Here is a 17,462-nt window from a genome sequence, read left to right on the forward strand (position 1 = left end):
TGAGTGTTTCATCTTTAAAGTCACTGTCTTGGGTATTTTTGTCTTAAGTGGGGCTCCATGGAGACAGCAGGACTTTACCCAAAGGGCTTGGTCTATATGGCTGGGATGGGGTCGGGGGAGTTCACTTGCTGTGACCTCCAGGCAGATAAGAACCGGGAGAAACTCTTCAGTGGTGCCCTGGGCTGACCAGGAACCTCATGGCGAAGCCTGCTTCCCCCTGCCCAGCTGGGCCCAGGGGCTTCTCACACCATCACCACTTGCCAACTTGCTCAATACCATCTCCTGCTACAGGACCAACTACAGATTTTGGTCTTTCCAGCATCCAAACCTCCACAGTCAGCAAATGTGATCATGGTGATATTAAGTAGTGTAACCAGCAGTGCTAAGTATTAAAAATGCCTTCATGTTATTTTAGTATTTAATTTTGTAAAGGAAATGGAAAGAGAGCCCTGTGACTGTTTAAAAAAGAAGAAAAGAATAGGAGATGCTGCTTTTCACGGAAACCACTTAGAGCTTTTTCTTATCAGGAATGGTTGATACTATTACATTTTTACAAAAGGCATAAACTCACACGTGGTCTTCTTTTGCAGCGAGTCAGTGGGAAGTGGCCTACAGTGGGTCGGCTACAGAGTACACTTTCACCCACTTGAAACCAGGCACTTTGTACAAACTCCGAGCATGCTGCATAAGTACTGGTGGACACAGTCAGGTTGGTTTTGTTTCAGTGTAAAAGTAAACATCTTTGGTCAAATTCAGACAGCCTATCTGTAACATCAGAATAAATTGCTTTTAAAAAATATATCTTGGTACTACAGCCTGCCATGGTATCACATCAGAGTTTTCTGAATTGTTCTTTAGAGGGTATAGAAAGATAGACCCAGATGATTCTCAACTGAATTGTGCTGCTTTCCAAGACTTGGGCATGACCACATCACAGTTGAAAATTGAAGGTGGTCTGCAGTTTGCATTGGCTAACGAATACGGGGGTGAACCTCAGTTATCGCGATGATAGAAAAGCTTAGAATTTAGAGCAAAAAGATACAACCTCCAGCTCAGCTTTGCTGTTACTTTGGCAGTTTTGGAAGAATGTGAAACACACCTTCCTCTTGATACTTTACTGCCATCTGCTGGAAAATGATTGTAAAGCCACATATACCTAGGGTAACTGAGCTGAATTGCATCTCCTCAGATTGCCCAGTGCCCAACCTTACATCTGTAGGTAGCACCAGTTCTCTTGTCGTCTGCCTTTTTTAAAAAATTGAAGTATAATTGACTTACAATATTATATAAGTTTCCTGTCACAACACAGTGAGTTAATATTTTTATACATCACAGAATGACCACCACCATTGTCTACAATTTATATGACCTTAGACCAACTGTTCAACATGTCAGGAAACTTCAACATGTCAGGAAACAACTTCACAGTGTTCTCGTGCACTCAAAACAACAAGTACACATGAAGTGTTCTAATAATGAGATCATTATCTAAATGATGAACATTTAGAAAGTGAATGAGAGGCAGTATGGTAAAAAACATGTTCATCAGAGAGATATTTAGCATCGTGGTTTTGAAATCATTAGTATTGAGAGAGAGAGAGAGAGAGAGAGCACAAAAGATGGCTTATAGCCCTGTACTGGGTTGACTTTTCAAGAGAACACCTGCCAGTAGGTGCCGAATTTTGCCAGTCAACCCACCTCTGACAGTGTCATATGTTTATTTTCTTTCCCTCCCAAGGATAGCAGTATTGTGAAGTCTAGACTGTATATTTAGACAGAATTCTCAGGTTTAAAATAAAGGTCCAGCTCAACGACATTTATGCAGTGTCTCCGAGGGTGAGCCAGGTTGACCTCAAAGTCACAGGTGATTGGCGAGCTTCTCTTTCACACGAGGTGTTGCACAAGGCTGCACAGAGGCAGCGGTGCTCCTTGAATGTATAAACATATCTCCTCTGCACCGCATTTCCTCAAGGAGGAGGATGAGGTTGGTTGAGCTGCGTATCTCTACCATGTTCCTCATATCTCAAAAAGGTGTCAGCTTCCATACCACCAGCCTTACACAACCAGATCCTGCAAAAAAGAAACCCTGATGATTTAACATTAGCAGAACCTGCTGGTTAATGTCACACTCAGCTGACTTTATTTGCTCTTCTGCTCTGTATGTGGTGGGCCATTTATGGCACCATTTATAAACCTCATCCAGCTGTTGTTTTGTGTTCTCCTCTGTCCTCAGGAAGGGTCTAATTTTTAGTTAAAGGGAAGTAACTGTGTGCTTGGGATACACAACGGTCAAAATGTCAGTCTGCAAATCTGACACCAGAAATAATTATTTTTACCAGTGCCATATGCATATGTCCATACTTAAAACAGACACAAATATACACATGCACCACACACAGAGAGATGAAGATCATATTGCATAAGAAGTGTACACATTCAGCGTGTAACCCCCTCCTTGGCAGCATTTGCTGGTGTGGGGTGGAATTTGCCTGGTATGTAGAGCTCTAAAAAATGCATAGTAACTAAGAGACGGTTCTCTTTGGTGTTTCTCCTGCAGTGTTCTGAAAGTCTCCCTGTTCGCACACTAAGCATTGCACCAGGTCAGTGTCGCCCACCGAGGGTTTTGGGTAGACCAAAGCACAAAGAAGTCCACTTAGAGTGGGGTGAGTGACCACATCTTCACGTCGCCAATTTGGACAATTGGAGGTTGAGTTTAAGACTTACTGCTTTGTAATTAAGTTTCAGGTCTTTCTTCTGAAAACCAGATTTGTGTCTATTGAAAATGTCCATATTCTGTTTAATGTACATGGGCTTGGGTTTGTGAATGCCCAGCACTGTGGCCCATCCTCCTGTTCCTGGTGGTGCCACATGCGCTGTTCACCCTCTGCCCTCAGAGGGCACTGTTCTAGAAAATGTTTCAGAGCAGGAGTTCCTCAACTTTATTCATAAAATAAAAAATAAAGAGCTTAATAAAGAGGTTAAACCAAGAAGTTGTTCCTTAGGCAGCATCTGTATCCTCACCTTTGCTACCCTGTCGTGTGTGGGTCCTGGTGTTTTACAGTCTCAGCTCAAGCTGTCTTAGCATTGCCTGTCATATTAATAATTCACAGCATGTAAAATTGCAAATATAAACCTGCAGAACTCTGTCAGACTATTGTTCCCCATCACTTAATGTCTAAATTAAGATGTTATGCCAGTTTGGGGTTCTCTAACTTGATTTAATATGTCCTTTGGTTTCAGGTTAAAAAGAAGATTTTTCTCCCCTCTAATTCTTGCCTTTACCTTGCATTAGAATGTAAAGGAATTGCCTAAAAGTTCTATGGTTTTGGAATCATTTTGTTCATATCATTAAATGTACTTGCTTTGAAAAGTATGGATAACATCGTTAAGAAACTTTCTTTTGTATCTCTTTCCCTTTTTGAAGTGGGGGTTCTTTTGTAAATATCAAGGACAGGCTACCTACATGATATTTTGCAAATGTCATAGAGCATAAGGTGTGATAGGGCCAACCTGAAGTAATAAAAAAGTTCTAAGATGAATAATGTTCTCCATTCCCAGACATTCCTGCCTCTGAAAGTGGCTGTGAGGTCTCAGAGTACAGCGTGGAGATGACAGAACCGGAGGATGTAGCTTCGGAGGTATACCATGGGCCGGAGCTCGAGTGCACCGTGGGCAACCTGCTTCCAGGAACCGTGTATCGCTTCAGGGTGCGGGCTCTGAATGACGGAGGGGTGAGTACATGCCTGCTTATCACCACAAAAACACGAGGTCCTGGCACTTCTGTTTCCACCCTCCTAAAATTCCTCATCTGTATCTGTCCAACTGTGACAGCCATTAAAGAACTGTATATACAATCTTATTTCTGAAGAAATCCTGCTTTGATTTCATGTAGACCCAGCATTGGAAATTTTGATTCTTTTGTCCTCCTATTAAGACAGGGCTCAAAGTTAATAAGGACTTTACTGTTTAGATGCCTTTTGGTGGTTTCTCAGTTTCTCATCGATTATATATTATAACTTTTTATATTTATATAATATATAATTTATATTTATATAATATAACTTTACCTTTTAGATGCCTTTTGGTGGTTTCCTAGTTTCTCATCGATTATATAAATCATTTATGGGAGATTAGGACTCCCATAATATTCCTTTACCATGTTGTCTAAATTACTCAGCAATGTCTTAGGTCAGTTTTTAAAACTCTGCTGGGGTAGAGGCTAGGGATACCAGCTTATTTGTTTTTTCTTTATTTCATAGAACTCTCTGGTCCTTTCTAGTACTCCATTTGAAGTTGTTGAGGTGGGCTATTCAAGATTGAAAGGGTCTGACTATATGCACAAAGGTGATTGGTTTTTTTAATTGCAGAGTGCTGCAGATTCATAATGAGAATGAAGTGACCCAGAAACTATAGGGCGTTTTGGTGTGTCACAGATGGGCAGAAATGTAAAAGAAGGTGGAAGGGTGTGGGTAGGGCAAACTGCTGCTAACGCCCGACAGAGGGCCAGCGATGTGTATAAATGCATTCTGTACAAATAAATAGATGTAATTAATCGACGAGATTTTTATAAGAAAGAAAGCCAAACTGACAGTGACAGCAAGTTGGCAAGACTCTTCTAGTTCTTGGTGTTTATTCCTGCCTTTCAGAAGTGAAGTGTGTTTGTCTTTAGTCCGTTTCTGGTTAGCCAGGCCTTAGTTTGAAAACATTTGGTCTGAAGTAGGGTCACAAACCTTGAACAAGAGCTGGATCTCTTCTAATTCACCATTAGGAAAGAATTTCAGATACAGGTATTTAAATTAAAAAAAACCCACACACAAAACTAGACAATTTAAATGTATTGGTGAGAAGATAAGAAAGCCTCTGTACCCTGACTTTTCATAAGTAAAAAGAGGATGGATGCTGATAATCACCCATGCTGCAGATGAAACCCTGGTCATTTTCCCCCTCAACTTTTGAAGAAGATATTTGCCATGATAAAGACACATGTGCAACTGGACTGATTGAGGTTTACTTTCTCCTTTCACTAATTTGTCATTTAAAGAAACTATCTCAGCCTTATTTTTAAATCCTGTTATATTGAAATTTAACCATATATTTGACTTGTGGTCCTCTTCTGTGGTCTACTCCAGACAGTTTCTCCCCTACCTTCAGTATATTTGCAAGTTATATTAGAAAATTTGAAAGATTTTTTTCTTTATGTTTTTTCCTCCATTTTGAAAAACACAGTCATATTCCTCATTCAGTTCAGTTCAGTCTCTCAGTTGTGTCCAACTCTTTGCGACCCCATGAATCGCAGCACACCAGGCCTCCCTGCCCATCACCAACTCCTGGAGTTCACTCAAACTCATGTCCACCAAGTCGGTGATGCCATCCAGCCATCTCATCCTCTGTCGTCTGCTTCTCCTCCTGCCCCCAGTCCCTCCCAGCATCAGACTCCTTTCCAATGAGTCAACTCCTCGTATGAGGTGGCCAAAGTATTGGAGTTTCAGCTTTAGCATCAGTCCTTCCAATGAACACCCAGGACTGGTCGGTCTCCTTTAGGATAGACTGGTTGGACTTCCTCATTAGCCTGAAAATTACTTTATTCCTTGCCCCAATTCTTTTAAGTACCACATATTCCACCTTAACGTGGTGGTTCTGGTTCTCTTGATGTGTTTTAAAACTAAAGTGATGATTGTTCTGAGCAGTATGGCCACTGATGGTAGGAGGAGGAGAGAAGTGCAGTATAAACCTTCAGATAGTTGAGATGGTGGGCATGCCAAGAAAACAATAATAGGACTGTTGGTTTCAAATTGGAAAATACCAGTGACTAGAAGAAATACTCAAAATTTGATAACCAACAATTCCATACAGATTTTTATGCCTTAAAAATTAAACTACAGTGTGCATCTGACTTGGTTTATTTTGAAACGCCCTGAGAAGTGAAAGCACAATGCTGTGATGTAGCAAAAGTCAGCATTTTTTCTTTCTTAGGTCACAGCAAAAATGTATAGTAAACCAACTTTCTAATCCTTTTGAATTTAAAAAATAATATATATATATATATATATATAAAATAGACATTTACCACTCAAGTAATGTATGTGGGAAGAAAATCTACTCATGTAATTGAAAGTGAACACCATTAGGTAATGCTTTTAATCAGTTGTATTGATGATACCATTAGCCTAGCCCTTGTTTGGTTATAAACTTGTGTTACATGCACACACACACAAACACACACATCCCTAACACACCCCTACAAGCACATGTGTGTTTCTCTCTTGCAGTATGGTCCCTATTCTGATGTCTCAGAAATTACCACTGCTGCAGGGCCTCCTGGACAGTGCAAAGCACCTTGTATCTCTTTTACGCCTGATGGATGTGTCCTAGTGAGCTGGGAGGTAAGTCAGGCACAGGTTTTGCATTAATTTGTTTCTTCTACTTTATCTGTTCCCCAGTGCAAGGTACAAGGGCTCTACAAAGCTAAAATTCACATGTAGGTCGGTGATTCTTACACAGTCATCTGCTTTAGTGCTTGCCAGGAGTTATGCAGATTTTACCACTGATCCAAATTAAGAGGAAATTGAGTATCTTTTTCATGCTTTTCTTTTGCATGTATTTCAAATATTCTGAGGCATCTTGCTCTTTTTTTTTTTTTTTGGTATAATTAGTTGAACACAAACATCATAAGATTTTCTTCTCAATGAAATTAAATTTCTAAATTTCCAGAGTCCTGAAAGCTCTGGTGCCGACATCTCAGAGTACAGGTTGGAGTGGGGAGAAGATGAAGAATCCTTAGAACTCGTTTATCATGGGACAGACACCGGCTTCGAAATGAGGGACCTGTTACCTGCTGCACAGTATTGCTGCCGATTACAGGTAGGCTGATACTGTGCGGCCGTTACTCACAAATACTGGTGTTCCCCTGAAAGACTCTTTGGGAAACTTACTCAAAGGCTCATGATGGAGGACATCAGGAAGGGTGTTATGGGAAAAAGAGTCCTTTTAAATAAAAATAGATGCAATCATTTTGGCATTTTACAATTCATTTTTGCTTCTCTGAGAGGTCCTGAAACATGGGAACAAAATCCGAATCGTCTCCACTGTACTCCTCACCGCCCTTGCCTTGTGTCTGCTGCTTAATTCATTGAATACGGGATCGAGTCCAAGGCAAAGTGGGCACAGCTCCTTAGGGAAGATGCCTTTTGTCTGAGTTTTCCAAGATGCACATTTCGCTGGGAAAGCCACTTAGACAAAAGGCAAAAAACCTTTACAACTTCCCATTCCAGATGTTAACTGGAGCCAGAAACCAACAGGAGAGTAGTTTGGACAGTCTGCATTTGATTGTAGGACCCTCCTCCTACCTCTCAGTGACCACCATCAAGGTCTGGCTATCCGTAAGCTTCCACTTGGGTGTCCAGACAGAATAACACAAAGAGCAATCGGCTCCTAGCCTAACCCCCAAGAGCGACAGCAGTCATAGGTTTGCTTTCGTTTTATTGAGTTGGGTAAATATTTTCTTTTCCCTTTGTAAAGCCTTATTGTCTTGAGAAAACAGGGTTCTTTGTTCATTTATTTCCATTTGTTCGGTAACATTTGAGCACTGCTTTGTGCCAACCTCAAAGAATGATCAGGATGACCAAAAGGAGAGATAACAAAGAATTCTATTTTCACACGTGTTTAGATTTAAATAAAGAAGCAAAGATGCCAGGTTTAGGTTTCCATCTGATTTAAGTCATGGATCATATTGTTTATTACATGTCCATTTACTTCAGTGTCTCTGGCCTCTTTGGATAAAATATTCCCTTCTTAAGTTAACTTTGGGCTTCCCAAGTAGCTCAGTGGTAAAGAATCTGCTTGAAGTGGAGGAGATACAGACTCAACCCCGGGTCAGGTAGATCCCCTGGAGAAGGAAATGGCAACCCACCAGCTCCAGTATTCTTGCCTTCACAATCCCAAGGACAGAGCCTGGTGGGCTGCAGTCCATGGGGGTAGCAAAGAGTGGGACACAACTTAGCGACTGAGCATGCACACACACAAGTTAACTTTCCAGATCAACAGAAGCTTTTCTGTTAAATTCTGAAGCCTGTTTTATCGTAAACATTTCTGGTTAAACTCTTTTGTTATACACCCCTCAAATGGACGGCCTGGGACATAATTAACCCTTCATCAGTGAGTCAGGGTCACAGCACATTATCTGAGCTTTATAATAACAATGCTGAGTCATTGGGGAAAGGTTGAATTATGTGCTCCACTCCTGTTTTTGGAACAAGGCAGGATATAAATAAAAACTCTTTGCCATCACAGGAAAGAACTTCAGTTCAACCTGTTTTTGAGTTTTGGTCTCTCTTTAAAATGTTCTATTTCCTTTTTTTCTTTCGGGGTTTTTGTTGTTACTTGCCATTAACACCCCAAAATTGCATTTTAAAGATACATTGGTAAGAATAGAACCTGCGTAATAATCTTGCCTCCCTGTTTCAACAGTAGTATTTTCAAATGTCTATACTTATTTGTCATAAAGTGAGTCAGACACTATAAAGGGGATAGTACTCTCAAGACCACACTTGCTATTCTAAAGAAGTATTGCCAGGAAAAAGTCTCCTCATCTTATATTAATTTCTTGATACCCGTGAACCTAATCTGAATCATTTTTATTTGATATTACTACAAAGTCAGGTTAAAGCCTGAATATTCTTTTAAATATTTGGTGCTTTAAAAATTATATCACTGTAATATGTATATAGTATCATATAAAAATTGAATGGAAGCATTGCTTATTTTGTGCAGGAATTTTTGAATTTTTATATTCTTCCTTAGGAATGCTTCAATTAACATGTACCCAAATAATTCTTGGGTACGTATGCTTACATGAGGCATATTGTATATTTTACACATACTCTTAAATATTAGTAAGATTCTTTAAAATGGTTTACTTTGAAATTTGGTAATAATAAGAGATATAACTCAAGAAAGCATTTTCCATAGTATAAGGCTAGTAAAAGAAATTTGGGTCTTAAGTAAGATCCTGGAAAATAAAAAGAACATTATTAGAAATTGGTAAGATTTGACTTTAATACATAAGGTCTATACATTGTTAACACTATTGTGTCTCCTGGTTTTGCTCATTGTTTTATAGTAATACAGGCTTCCCAGGTGGTGCGGTTGGTAAAGAATCTGCCTGCCAATGCAGGAGACACAGAGACTTGGCTTTGATATCTGGGTCAGGAAGGTCCCCTGGAGAAGGAAATGGCACCCCACTCCAGTATTCTTGCCTGGAAAATCCCATGGACAGAGGAGCCTGGTGGGCTATAGTCCATGGGGTTGCAAAAAGTCGGACATGACTGATAGTTATGATACAAATGCAGATTTTAAGAATTACAAAACTGATACTTTCTTGATTTTTGTAGAGATTGCCAATGTAGTATGCTTGATATCAGTTATTTAATTAAAACCTGTATTTTTTCCTCTGGATCCTTCATATCCCCTTAGCCCTTATTAGCCTTATTAAATCACTCAACACAAATGCACATATTTGACAAAGTAATGAGTCAAGAATCATTACTGAAGACCTCAATTAACACCAGTAAGGAGGTATAAGAACAGAATAAGAAGATGGAACCCAGATACAGAGTAAAATAAATAAAAGGTTAATTTTAAAAATAATGGAGAAAATGAATAATAGAGTACATTAATAACATGAAAAGGGTAATAAAATACTTAGTGCTGAATTTTTCATTATACTGTGAGATTGTAAAGAAATCAATAATTCAACCTTAAGTGTATGTTAGATTTGTATAGTCATAATTATGTGAGAGATAAATATTTTGAAAGTTTGAAACAAATTTTGACCTTGATTTCCCTGTGGACCATTTGCTTAATTCTTACCTTTAACAAAGAGTTTTTCTCTTTTCTCCCCCACTCCACCCAGAGATCATCATCATTGCCATCACATTCCCTCAGGTTAGATGTTAATGGTAGTCAGCCAATGATAGGAGTACTTAAGAAACTCCTTTTGGTTTCTAGACTCAGACCAGCACAGCATCTCAGTTCTATTCTTGTAAGTAGCAGAAAATAATTTCTTTCCATGGGCACTTGAGTCAGTAGCCAGTTGTGGGAGTCTAAGACAAACGGCTCAGCCTCCCATTCAGCCACTACTGCTGTTATCTCTCTTGATCACTGTCTAGGAATTTCCTTTTGTTAAAAAAAATTATATACACACACACACACATATATACACACACATATATATACACACACACACACACATATATACACACACATATATATACACACACACACACACATATACACACACATATACACACACACACACACACACACATATTTATGTCACATACACACATACATATATTTATATGTGTGTGTGTGTGTATGTATGCTTCCCTGGTGGCTCAGTGGTAAAGAATCCACCTGCCAATTCAGGAGATGCAGGAGACACAGGTTCAATCCCTGGGTCAGGAAGATCCCCTGGAGAAAGAAATGGCAACCCACTCCAGTATTCCTGCCTGGGAAATCCCATGGACAGAGGAGCCTGCCTGGTGGGCTACAGTCCATGGGGTCTCAAAGAGTGGGACATGACTGATAGTTATATAAGGTATTAATATTAGGGGAAGCAAAATGAGAAATATATACACTATTTTTGCAACTTTTCTTTAAGTCTAAAATTAGTTCAGTGTATTTTGTTGTTGTCTTGTTGTAAGAAAATTGCTTTAGGAAAATTAGGAAACTAGGAAAATTGCTATTGCTGTTTTGTTCTTGATTTTCCTAGTGAGAAGGAGGGAAGTGAAGCACTGACCATTGGCTTAATACTCAGCTAGGATTTTGCATGTTAACAAATTTAATCTTTAAAATAACTGTATAAATTATGAGTTACTATCCTCATTTTATATCTGAGGAAATAGACTCAGAAATATTAATTTGCCTAAAATCACACAGTTAGTAAGTAAGGAAATCAAGATATGAACAAAGCTCCAACTCTAAAAGCTATGTTCTTTTCCTTGTATTACACAGTTGTTAAAACCTTAGTTAATATGACAGTTGGGCTCCACAGTATCTTATTTTTCTGCCCCTGTGATAAATTTGTACCCAAAAAGAATATCTAAATATATACTCTTAATTTGTGACATAAATATTCTACCAAAAAGAAAGTTGGTATCGTCATGAAATAGGACTAGATGTAAAAATTTTATTACAGAAGGGTTTCAAAAGCGATTAGATAGCAAATGAATGCTCTTAACTTGCTTCTTTGAAATGAATGATAACACACAAGCATTGCAGTCAACCTTTGATGTAAGAGCTCAGATGACTTGCCTTTTGGTTTATCATTTGTCCTCATAAGGTATCCTAAGAAGTAAACTAGATTTTTGAGTACTTTCATTTTCGTCAAGAGGTTGCCAAGTGTTTTTGTAAGGGAAAAAAATATTGTTAATGATGTTTATTGAGCACATGTTTTGTATCAGGTACTGTTCTGGTTGCTAGGGCTACAGCAGTGAACCAGACAACCTTGCCCTCACAGAACTTATATTCTAATCAAGGGAGAAATTAAATGAAATATATATTATGTTGGTGATAAATGCTATAATGAAAATAAAAGCAAAGAAGGGAAATACATGAGAAGGATCATGGGGGTTGGGGTGGGGGTAACTACAAGTTTAAACGTGGTGTTCAGAGACGTCTCTCTGCAAAGGGCAAAACTTGAGAGAAGCCTGAGTAGCTGATTGAATGGGCTAGGCAGACGTCAGGGAAAGAGCTTTGTGGACAGAAGGGACAGTGAGTTGCAAAGGCCCTGAGGTGAGCAAGCTCAGTGTCCCTGTGAGACAGCAAGAAAGCCAGTGTGGCTGGAGCAGAGGGAGTGAAGGAGGAAGTAGGAGACAGTGAAGGCAGAATGGTTCTGGGTTCTTGGGGAAGGCGGTGGTGGTGAACAGATCGGATAGGCTCTCATAGACAGTTGTGAGAACTTTGACGTTACCTGTGTATCTGGTGGGAGAACACAGAAAGGACAGTGGTTGTTACAGACTGTGGGGCGTGGGCTGATGTAAATACCAGTTAGGAGGTCATTACAGTCACCAGATGTGACAGGGTGTAGTCAGATTAGAGTGGTAGAGGGTGCGCTGATGGCTTGGGCAGGGGTGTGAGAGAAAGAAAGATGCCCAGCAGTGATTCACAGAAATAGCATGAACAACCTGAAGGCTGGGGAAACTACGGGCAGTACAGTGGGGGTGGAAGGAAGGATGAGGAAGAATGGGGTGGACACCATTTTGGAACTGTGTAGACACTTGAGTCTGAGGTGCTTATTTGACATTTAAATGGAGATATTCAGTAGGCAGTTGAATACACTAGGCTGGCATTTGGGGCAGAGGTCTGGACTGTACACATAAATGTGGGTGTAGGGATAAATGGCATTTGCCCTGAGACAAGGCGAGATGTCTAGGAGTTTCAGGAGTACAGAGGTGTGCAAGGCCTGGGGCCTTGTTTCCTCCAGGGCTGAGAGATGCTGGTAATGAGTAGCAGGTCGCAGAGGTGACTGAGAAGCAGAGCAGGTAAGTAGAAACAAGAGGACTGCCCCGGAGGCTGAATGCGTGAGTATTCGAGTGATGAGTGATCAGGTGTCAGCAGTGATACTCAAACTCAGGTGAGAGAAGAGCATTGACTTCAGATATGAGTTTCACATTCACATGGAAAACGGTGAATACTTTTCTAAAATTCCTATCGTTGTTCCAGAGCAGCACTTGAGTTAAAAGTCAGATTACTGGATTTTGATCCCAGCTTGGCATCTGAATCTTGGGCTTGAGTTATTTGATCTGACTTTGAGTTCCCTCTTTGAAAGGCAGATAAATCTGAGTCGAGGGTGTACCACCCTGAGTATGCCCGATCTCGTCTGAAAGGCAGATAAGAATAGCTTCCATGAATTATCTACCTCAGACAGTTATTATGAAGATGACATAAGAGTGCATAAACTGAAGCGGGCTATGCAAATATGAAGTGTTATTTTTAAATGATTTTTCATAAGAAACAATGGCAACATTATCTTTTATTAGCAGAAAAGGTGTGATTGATATCTTTTGGGAAGTGGTTATCAGTATGAACATTGTGGAGGATTTATCTCCACCTACATTTCTGGAAGCCATTGCGTTACTTTAGACTCAGCAGCACCTAGTGTGGGGGCATTAGTAGGTGCTCATGAAGTAATGGGGACATTGTCTCGCTGTTGTGCTTTTCAGGCTGTTAATCAAGCTGGAGCAGGACCGTCCAGTGAGCTTGTCCTTTGCCAGACACCAGCATCTGCCCCTGACCCTGTCTCCACTCTGTGTGTCCTGGAGGAGGAGACCCTCACTGCCTATCCCGATTCGCCTTCTGTGTGCCTTGTACTGAACTGGGAAGAGCCGTGCAATAATGGATCTGAAATCCTTGCCTACAACATAGATCTTGGAGATACTAGCGTCACGGTGGGCAATACCACCACCCACGTTATGAAAGACCTCCTTCCGGAAACCACCTACCGGTGAGTGCAGGAAAGTTGAAATACAGCTGCATGGACACATACATCAGGGCGTGGGGCTACAGAACCTTTGGGTCCTAAAGCCCAAATGGGTGGATTCTAGTCATTTTTTTTTTTTTTTTCTAATAGTTTTTTTTTTTTAATTTTATTTTATTTTTAAACTTTACATAATTGTATTAATTTTGCCAAATATCAAAATGAATCTGCCACAGGTATACATGTGTTCCCCATCCTGAGCCCTCCTCCCTCCTCCCTCCCCATACCATCCCTCTGGGTCATCCCAGTGCACTAGCCCCAAGCATCCAGTCATTTTTAATGCATTTAAGAGTACTAAATGCACATACATCTCAGAAACTTATACTGCTTTTTACTTTATGAGTCAGTTACAAATTGATATAATTCCTAACCCTTGAGGGGACATTTCACCAACCATTTTAAGTCAATTCCTCCTCCTTAGTGTTTTGATAATCTGCTTTTCTTGGTGTTTTTCCTCTGTCTCATCACTCTGCTACACCCTCTGTCTGCACCTCTGAAGCAGGGCTCTGCCATTTTTCTGATCCCCTCAAAGCAGACACACTGCTACAGAGGATCTATGATGGATCTTTTATTCAGGATTTCATGAGTAGCCAGAGAAAAGACATTATATCACACTCCACCCAGCAAAACTCAGTTAACACCTGCATTCTTCCTTGCCCCCGGAGTTCCTGTTGAGGAGCCAGCACTTCACCTTCCCCTATACACCTTCTCAACACGGCCTCTCGAGATTTCAAGACATTTAGTTCTGTCTCCAAGGACTTCCCAGGTGGCGCTAGTGGTAAAGAACCTTCCTGCTGATGCCAGAGCAGGAGACATAAGAGATGCAGGGTCAGTCCCTGTGTGGGGAAGACCCCCTGGAGAAGGAAATGGTAACCCACTCCGGTATTCTTGCCTGGGAAATCCAACGGACAGAGGAGCCTGGTGGGCCACTGTCCATGGGGTTGCACAGAGTCATTCACGACTGAAGCGACAGCACGCATGCACCAAGGTGCCGTAGCTAGGAGACAGAAAGTTCAGGATTAGCATTAGAGGAGTGCAGGAACCATTTGGTTATTCCAGTGCCTTTCAGGGTGTCTCCCTTTGTCATGTTCAGTGGCTTATTAAGGAGGTGAAGCGGAGCCTGATTCAGAAGCAGATCCTTAGCTGTGTCTTCAGGCAAATTACTTAAGCTTTTAGTGTTTCAGCATTGTCCACAGCATAAGGAGAACAAGATTACTTACTTCAAAAACATGTTGTAAGGCGTAAGCAAATGAATAGTAAATGCTTGTGTAGAGTCCAGCAATACATAGCAAGTGCACAGTAAACATGCGCTGTAATTTTTATTGTTATCAAGATTTTCACCCAAAAAAACTAGCTCTTCTTGAAGTGGGGCAGGGGAATGCAAGCAGGTAATTTTACTGCTAAAAAAAATGGTTTATTACCACTTGACTTATATTTTTTTTTCTGCAGTGTTTTCTAATGTTCTAGTCTGATAGACTACCTTTTTCATCCCCAGAAGCTGAAGAAAAAAAAAAAATCAGTTTATCAGCTGTAAGATACCAAAGGTTCCAACCTGCCTAAGCATCTTATCCCTACTTTCCCTCTCTTCCCAAGTCTTTTGTGGATAATTCATATAAGTGCATTCATTTTCCTTTTCCAAGTGATGACAGCAGTTTGTTTACTCTTTGATTCTCTTCAGAGATCTGTCTTGGGCACAGACCCACTGTGCACTGTGGGTCTATGAAATAGTGATGAACACCATCCTTGCCCTCAGAGCACTCAAGGAATTGGGACACTTACACAGCAACCTAAGATAGAAGTTGCTGTGACCTCACAGGCCGAAAATGACACCCTACAGAGTCCTTTTGGCATTTCAGAAAGGTCAGAATGGTCAGGATGGTTTAAAGTGGGAATCAAGTTAGAAATAACTTGAATAAAAGAGGTATGACTTACATAGCTGAAGAGACAGTCCCCAAGGGCATTTTTCATTTTTAGCATCTTAGCCAGTTTCAGAAAACCACCCTCCACCTTTATATGCTAACCAAATACTGACCGTTGTGTCGGAAGCACTCTAATCAGGTGCTAAGGAAATCAGAGGTGATTAAACCCAGACCTTGAACTCAGGGACATTCCCTAGTGATGATGCTCTATGGAGACTGACCATGAGGTATATCTCTGGGGAAAAATGAGCAAGTGAATGCCATCCCCTAACTGTTTCTCAGAGACCACATGTCCAGAATATTGCCTGACTTGGACCCTTAGGCCAGAAAACCTATGGAGAAGCCACTGGCTCAGGGCTCACTGAAAGATCTCATGTCTGCTGTGAGACCCACAATCCATGTCTATGCCAGAATGGACTCAGATCCTCAGGTCAGTCCTCTGATCATTCAGGTCAGCAATGGCTTTTAGGATAAGGTTCCAGCCCAAGAATTTTGCCTCTTTCTCACATTATGCATACCTTAAAGGTACTGTAAATGATTATAAAACTTTAGAGGTTTTAGGAAGTTGATATTGGAGGAATGCTGGTATTTATTAGTCAACATGTAGTCGAATGACTTCAAGAAAGAAATCTAGAAATCAAAAGTTCAAATGAATAAAACTGATGTAGGGGATCTTTGTTCATTGATGAAATGCCAATTACAGTGGAAATTATCAAGAATGTATTCCATATAAGTGGTTGGTTAAAGACATGTTAAAAAGTCCCTAATTCTTTTCAGTATTAATATACAAGGCTAGTATACTGAGCCGAATGTGGAAAGTCACACTGGGAGGATGTCACCTCTTAACCTTACAGGGCAGCTTGGAAGACACCGTTTCAGACAGATTGCATGAAAAATGTACAGCTTTAGAAAAGACAAATCTTTGGCCTTAAGTCATAGTGTGTGTTCTTGACCAAAAAAAAAAAAAAAAGATTTAGTCAAAATATTTGATGGCCAATCAATAAATAAAATGGATGTTTCACATTTAAGATATTAAAATTAATATTCACATTTAAGATCATAGTTTGTCCAACTTAAGGAATTTTGTTTCTATAATACTTTATTGGACCCTCTATAGTAGCACTCCAATCAGCCCGTAGTCTTGTTCTTTTATGGTTCAAAAACACGAGATTGTAGTAATTGTGGTGAAAATACAAAATGAGTATTTCAGGGAACTGAGGGTATAATTTTAGTCCAATCAACTTTTACCTCACCTTTTTTTGTGCCACAAATTGGTCAAAATATAAGTGAACAGATCATGATGTTCTAGATAAAAATGTGAATGCAACAGGCTATGGGGCTTGGATAAAAAAAAGACTTGTTTTTTTAATTTTTTTTTTTAACCTTTAGCAGTTACACATTGTTCTCACATGGAGTTTATTCTTTCTCTGTCTTGCTGGGACCTCTCCAGCCAACCTGCTGACACTAAAATGGACCCATCCTTTCTCTACTGTTGCTTGCCAGACTGTGCGCTGGCTTACTAACATCCTGTATAAAATTTGGTTGGAATTACAATGAGATTTTTTAAAGGCACTACTTTTAAATTTAGAATTGAGTTTGTGTTTTGATTCTAGGAGGGAAAAAGCGTTAGAAAAAAAAGAAAAAAAATAATAGGGATGTAGCTTTCTTTTGCATGCTCCGGCCACTATAGGCTTTGTGAGCTGAGACAAGATCGCCTGGTGTCACCCTTTCACAGAGCCCCGACGTGAATATCTCCAGTGATGAAGCAGTGTTTTCAGGTTCTCCTCACCAAGCAGTTCAACTCTGTTTCTGTACAGTTTGCCATATACTTTGTTAAAACCTGAGCTGAAATCTACTAAAACCAACTCAGTTGATCCTGGGCTTTCTTCTAGAGCAGTGATACTCAAAGTATGGTTCCTGGACCAGCATCATCAGTATTAAGTGTAATTTATTAGGCCCTAGTGGGAACCCCTCGGAGAAGGCAGTGGCACCCTACTCAAGTACTC

General features: G+C 40.2%; 1 protein-coding gene across 5 annotated transcripts in view; it reads left to right on the forward strand.

Annotated features, from left to right (window-relative positions):
- Nucleotides 1-17,462, forward strand: part of FNDC3B (fibronectin type III domain containing 3B) — a 359,396-nt gene that overhangs the window by 300,707 nt on the left and 41,227 nt on the right. For all 5 annotated transcript variants that reach the window (XM_010835255.1, XM_010835260.1, XM_010835258.1 and 2 more), the window contains 6 exons: nt 591-709; nt 2,558-2,663; nt 3,559-3,731; nt 6,270-6,383; nt 6,712-6,861; nt 13,224-13,504. In XM_010835255.1, the coding sequence (XP_010833557.1) occupies nt 591-709; nt 2,558-2,663; nt 3,559-3,731; nt 6,270-6,383; nt 6,712-6,861; nt 13,224-13,504 (943 nt within the window). The remainder of the gene's footprint in view (nt 1-590; nt 710-2,557; nt 2,664-3,558; nt 3,732-6,269; nt 6,384-6,711; nt 6,862-13,223; nt 13,505-17,462) is intronic.

The sequence above is a fragment of the Bison bison genome, unplaced genomic scaffold, assembly GCF_000754665.1.
Source record: "Bison bison bison isolate TAMUID 2011002044 unplaced genomic scaffold, Bison_UMD1.0 scf7180017864040, whole genome shotgun sequence".
NCBI classification, from domain to species: Eukaryota; Metazoa; Chordata; class Mammalia; order Artiodactyla; family Bovidae; genus Bison; species Bison bison.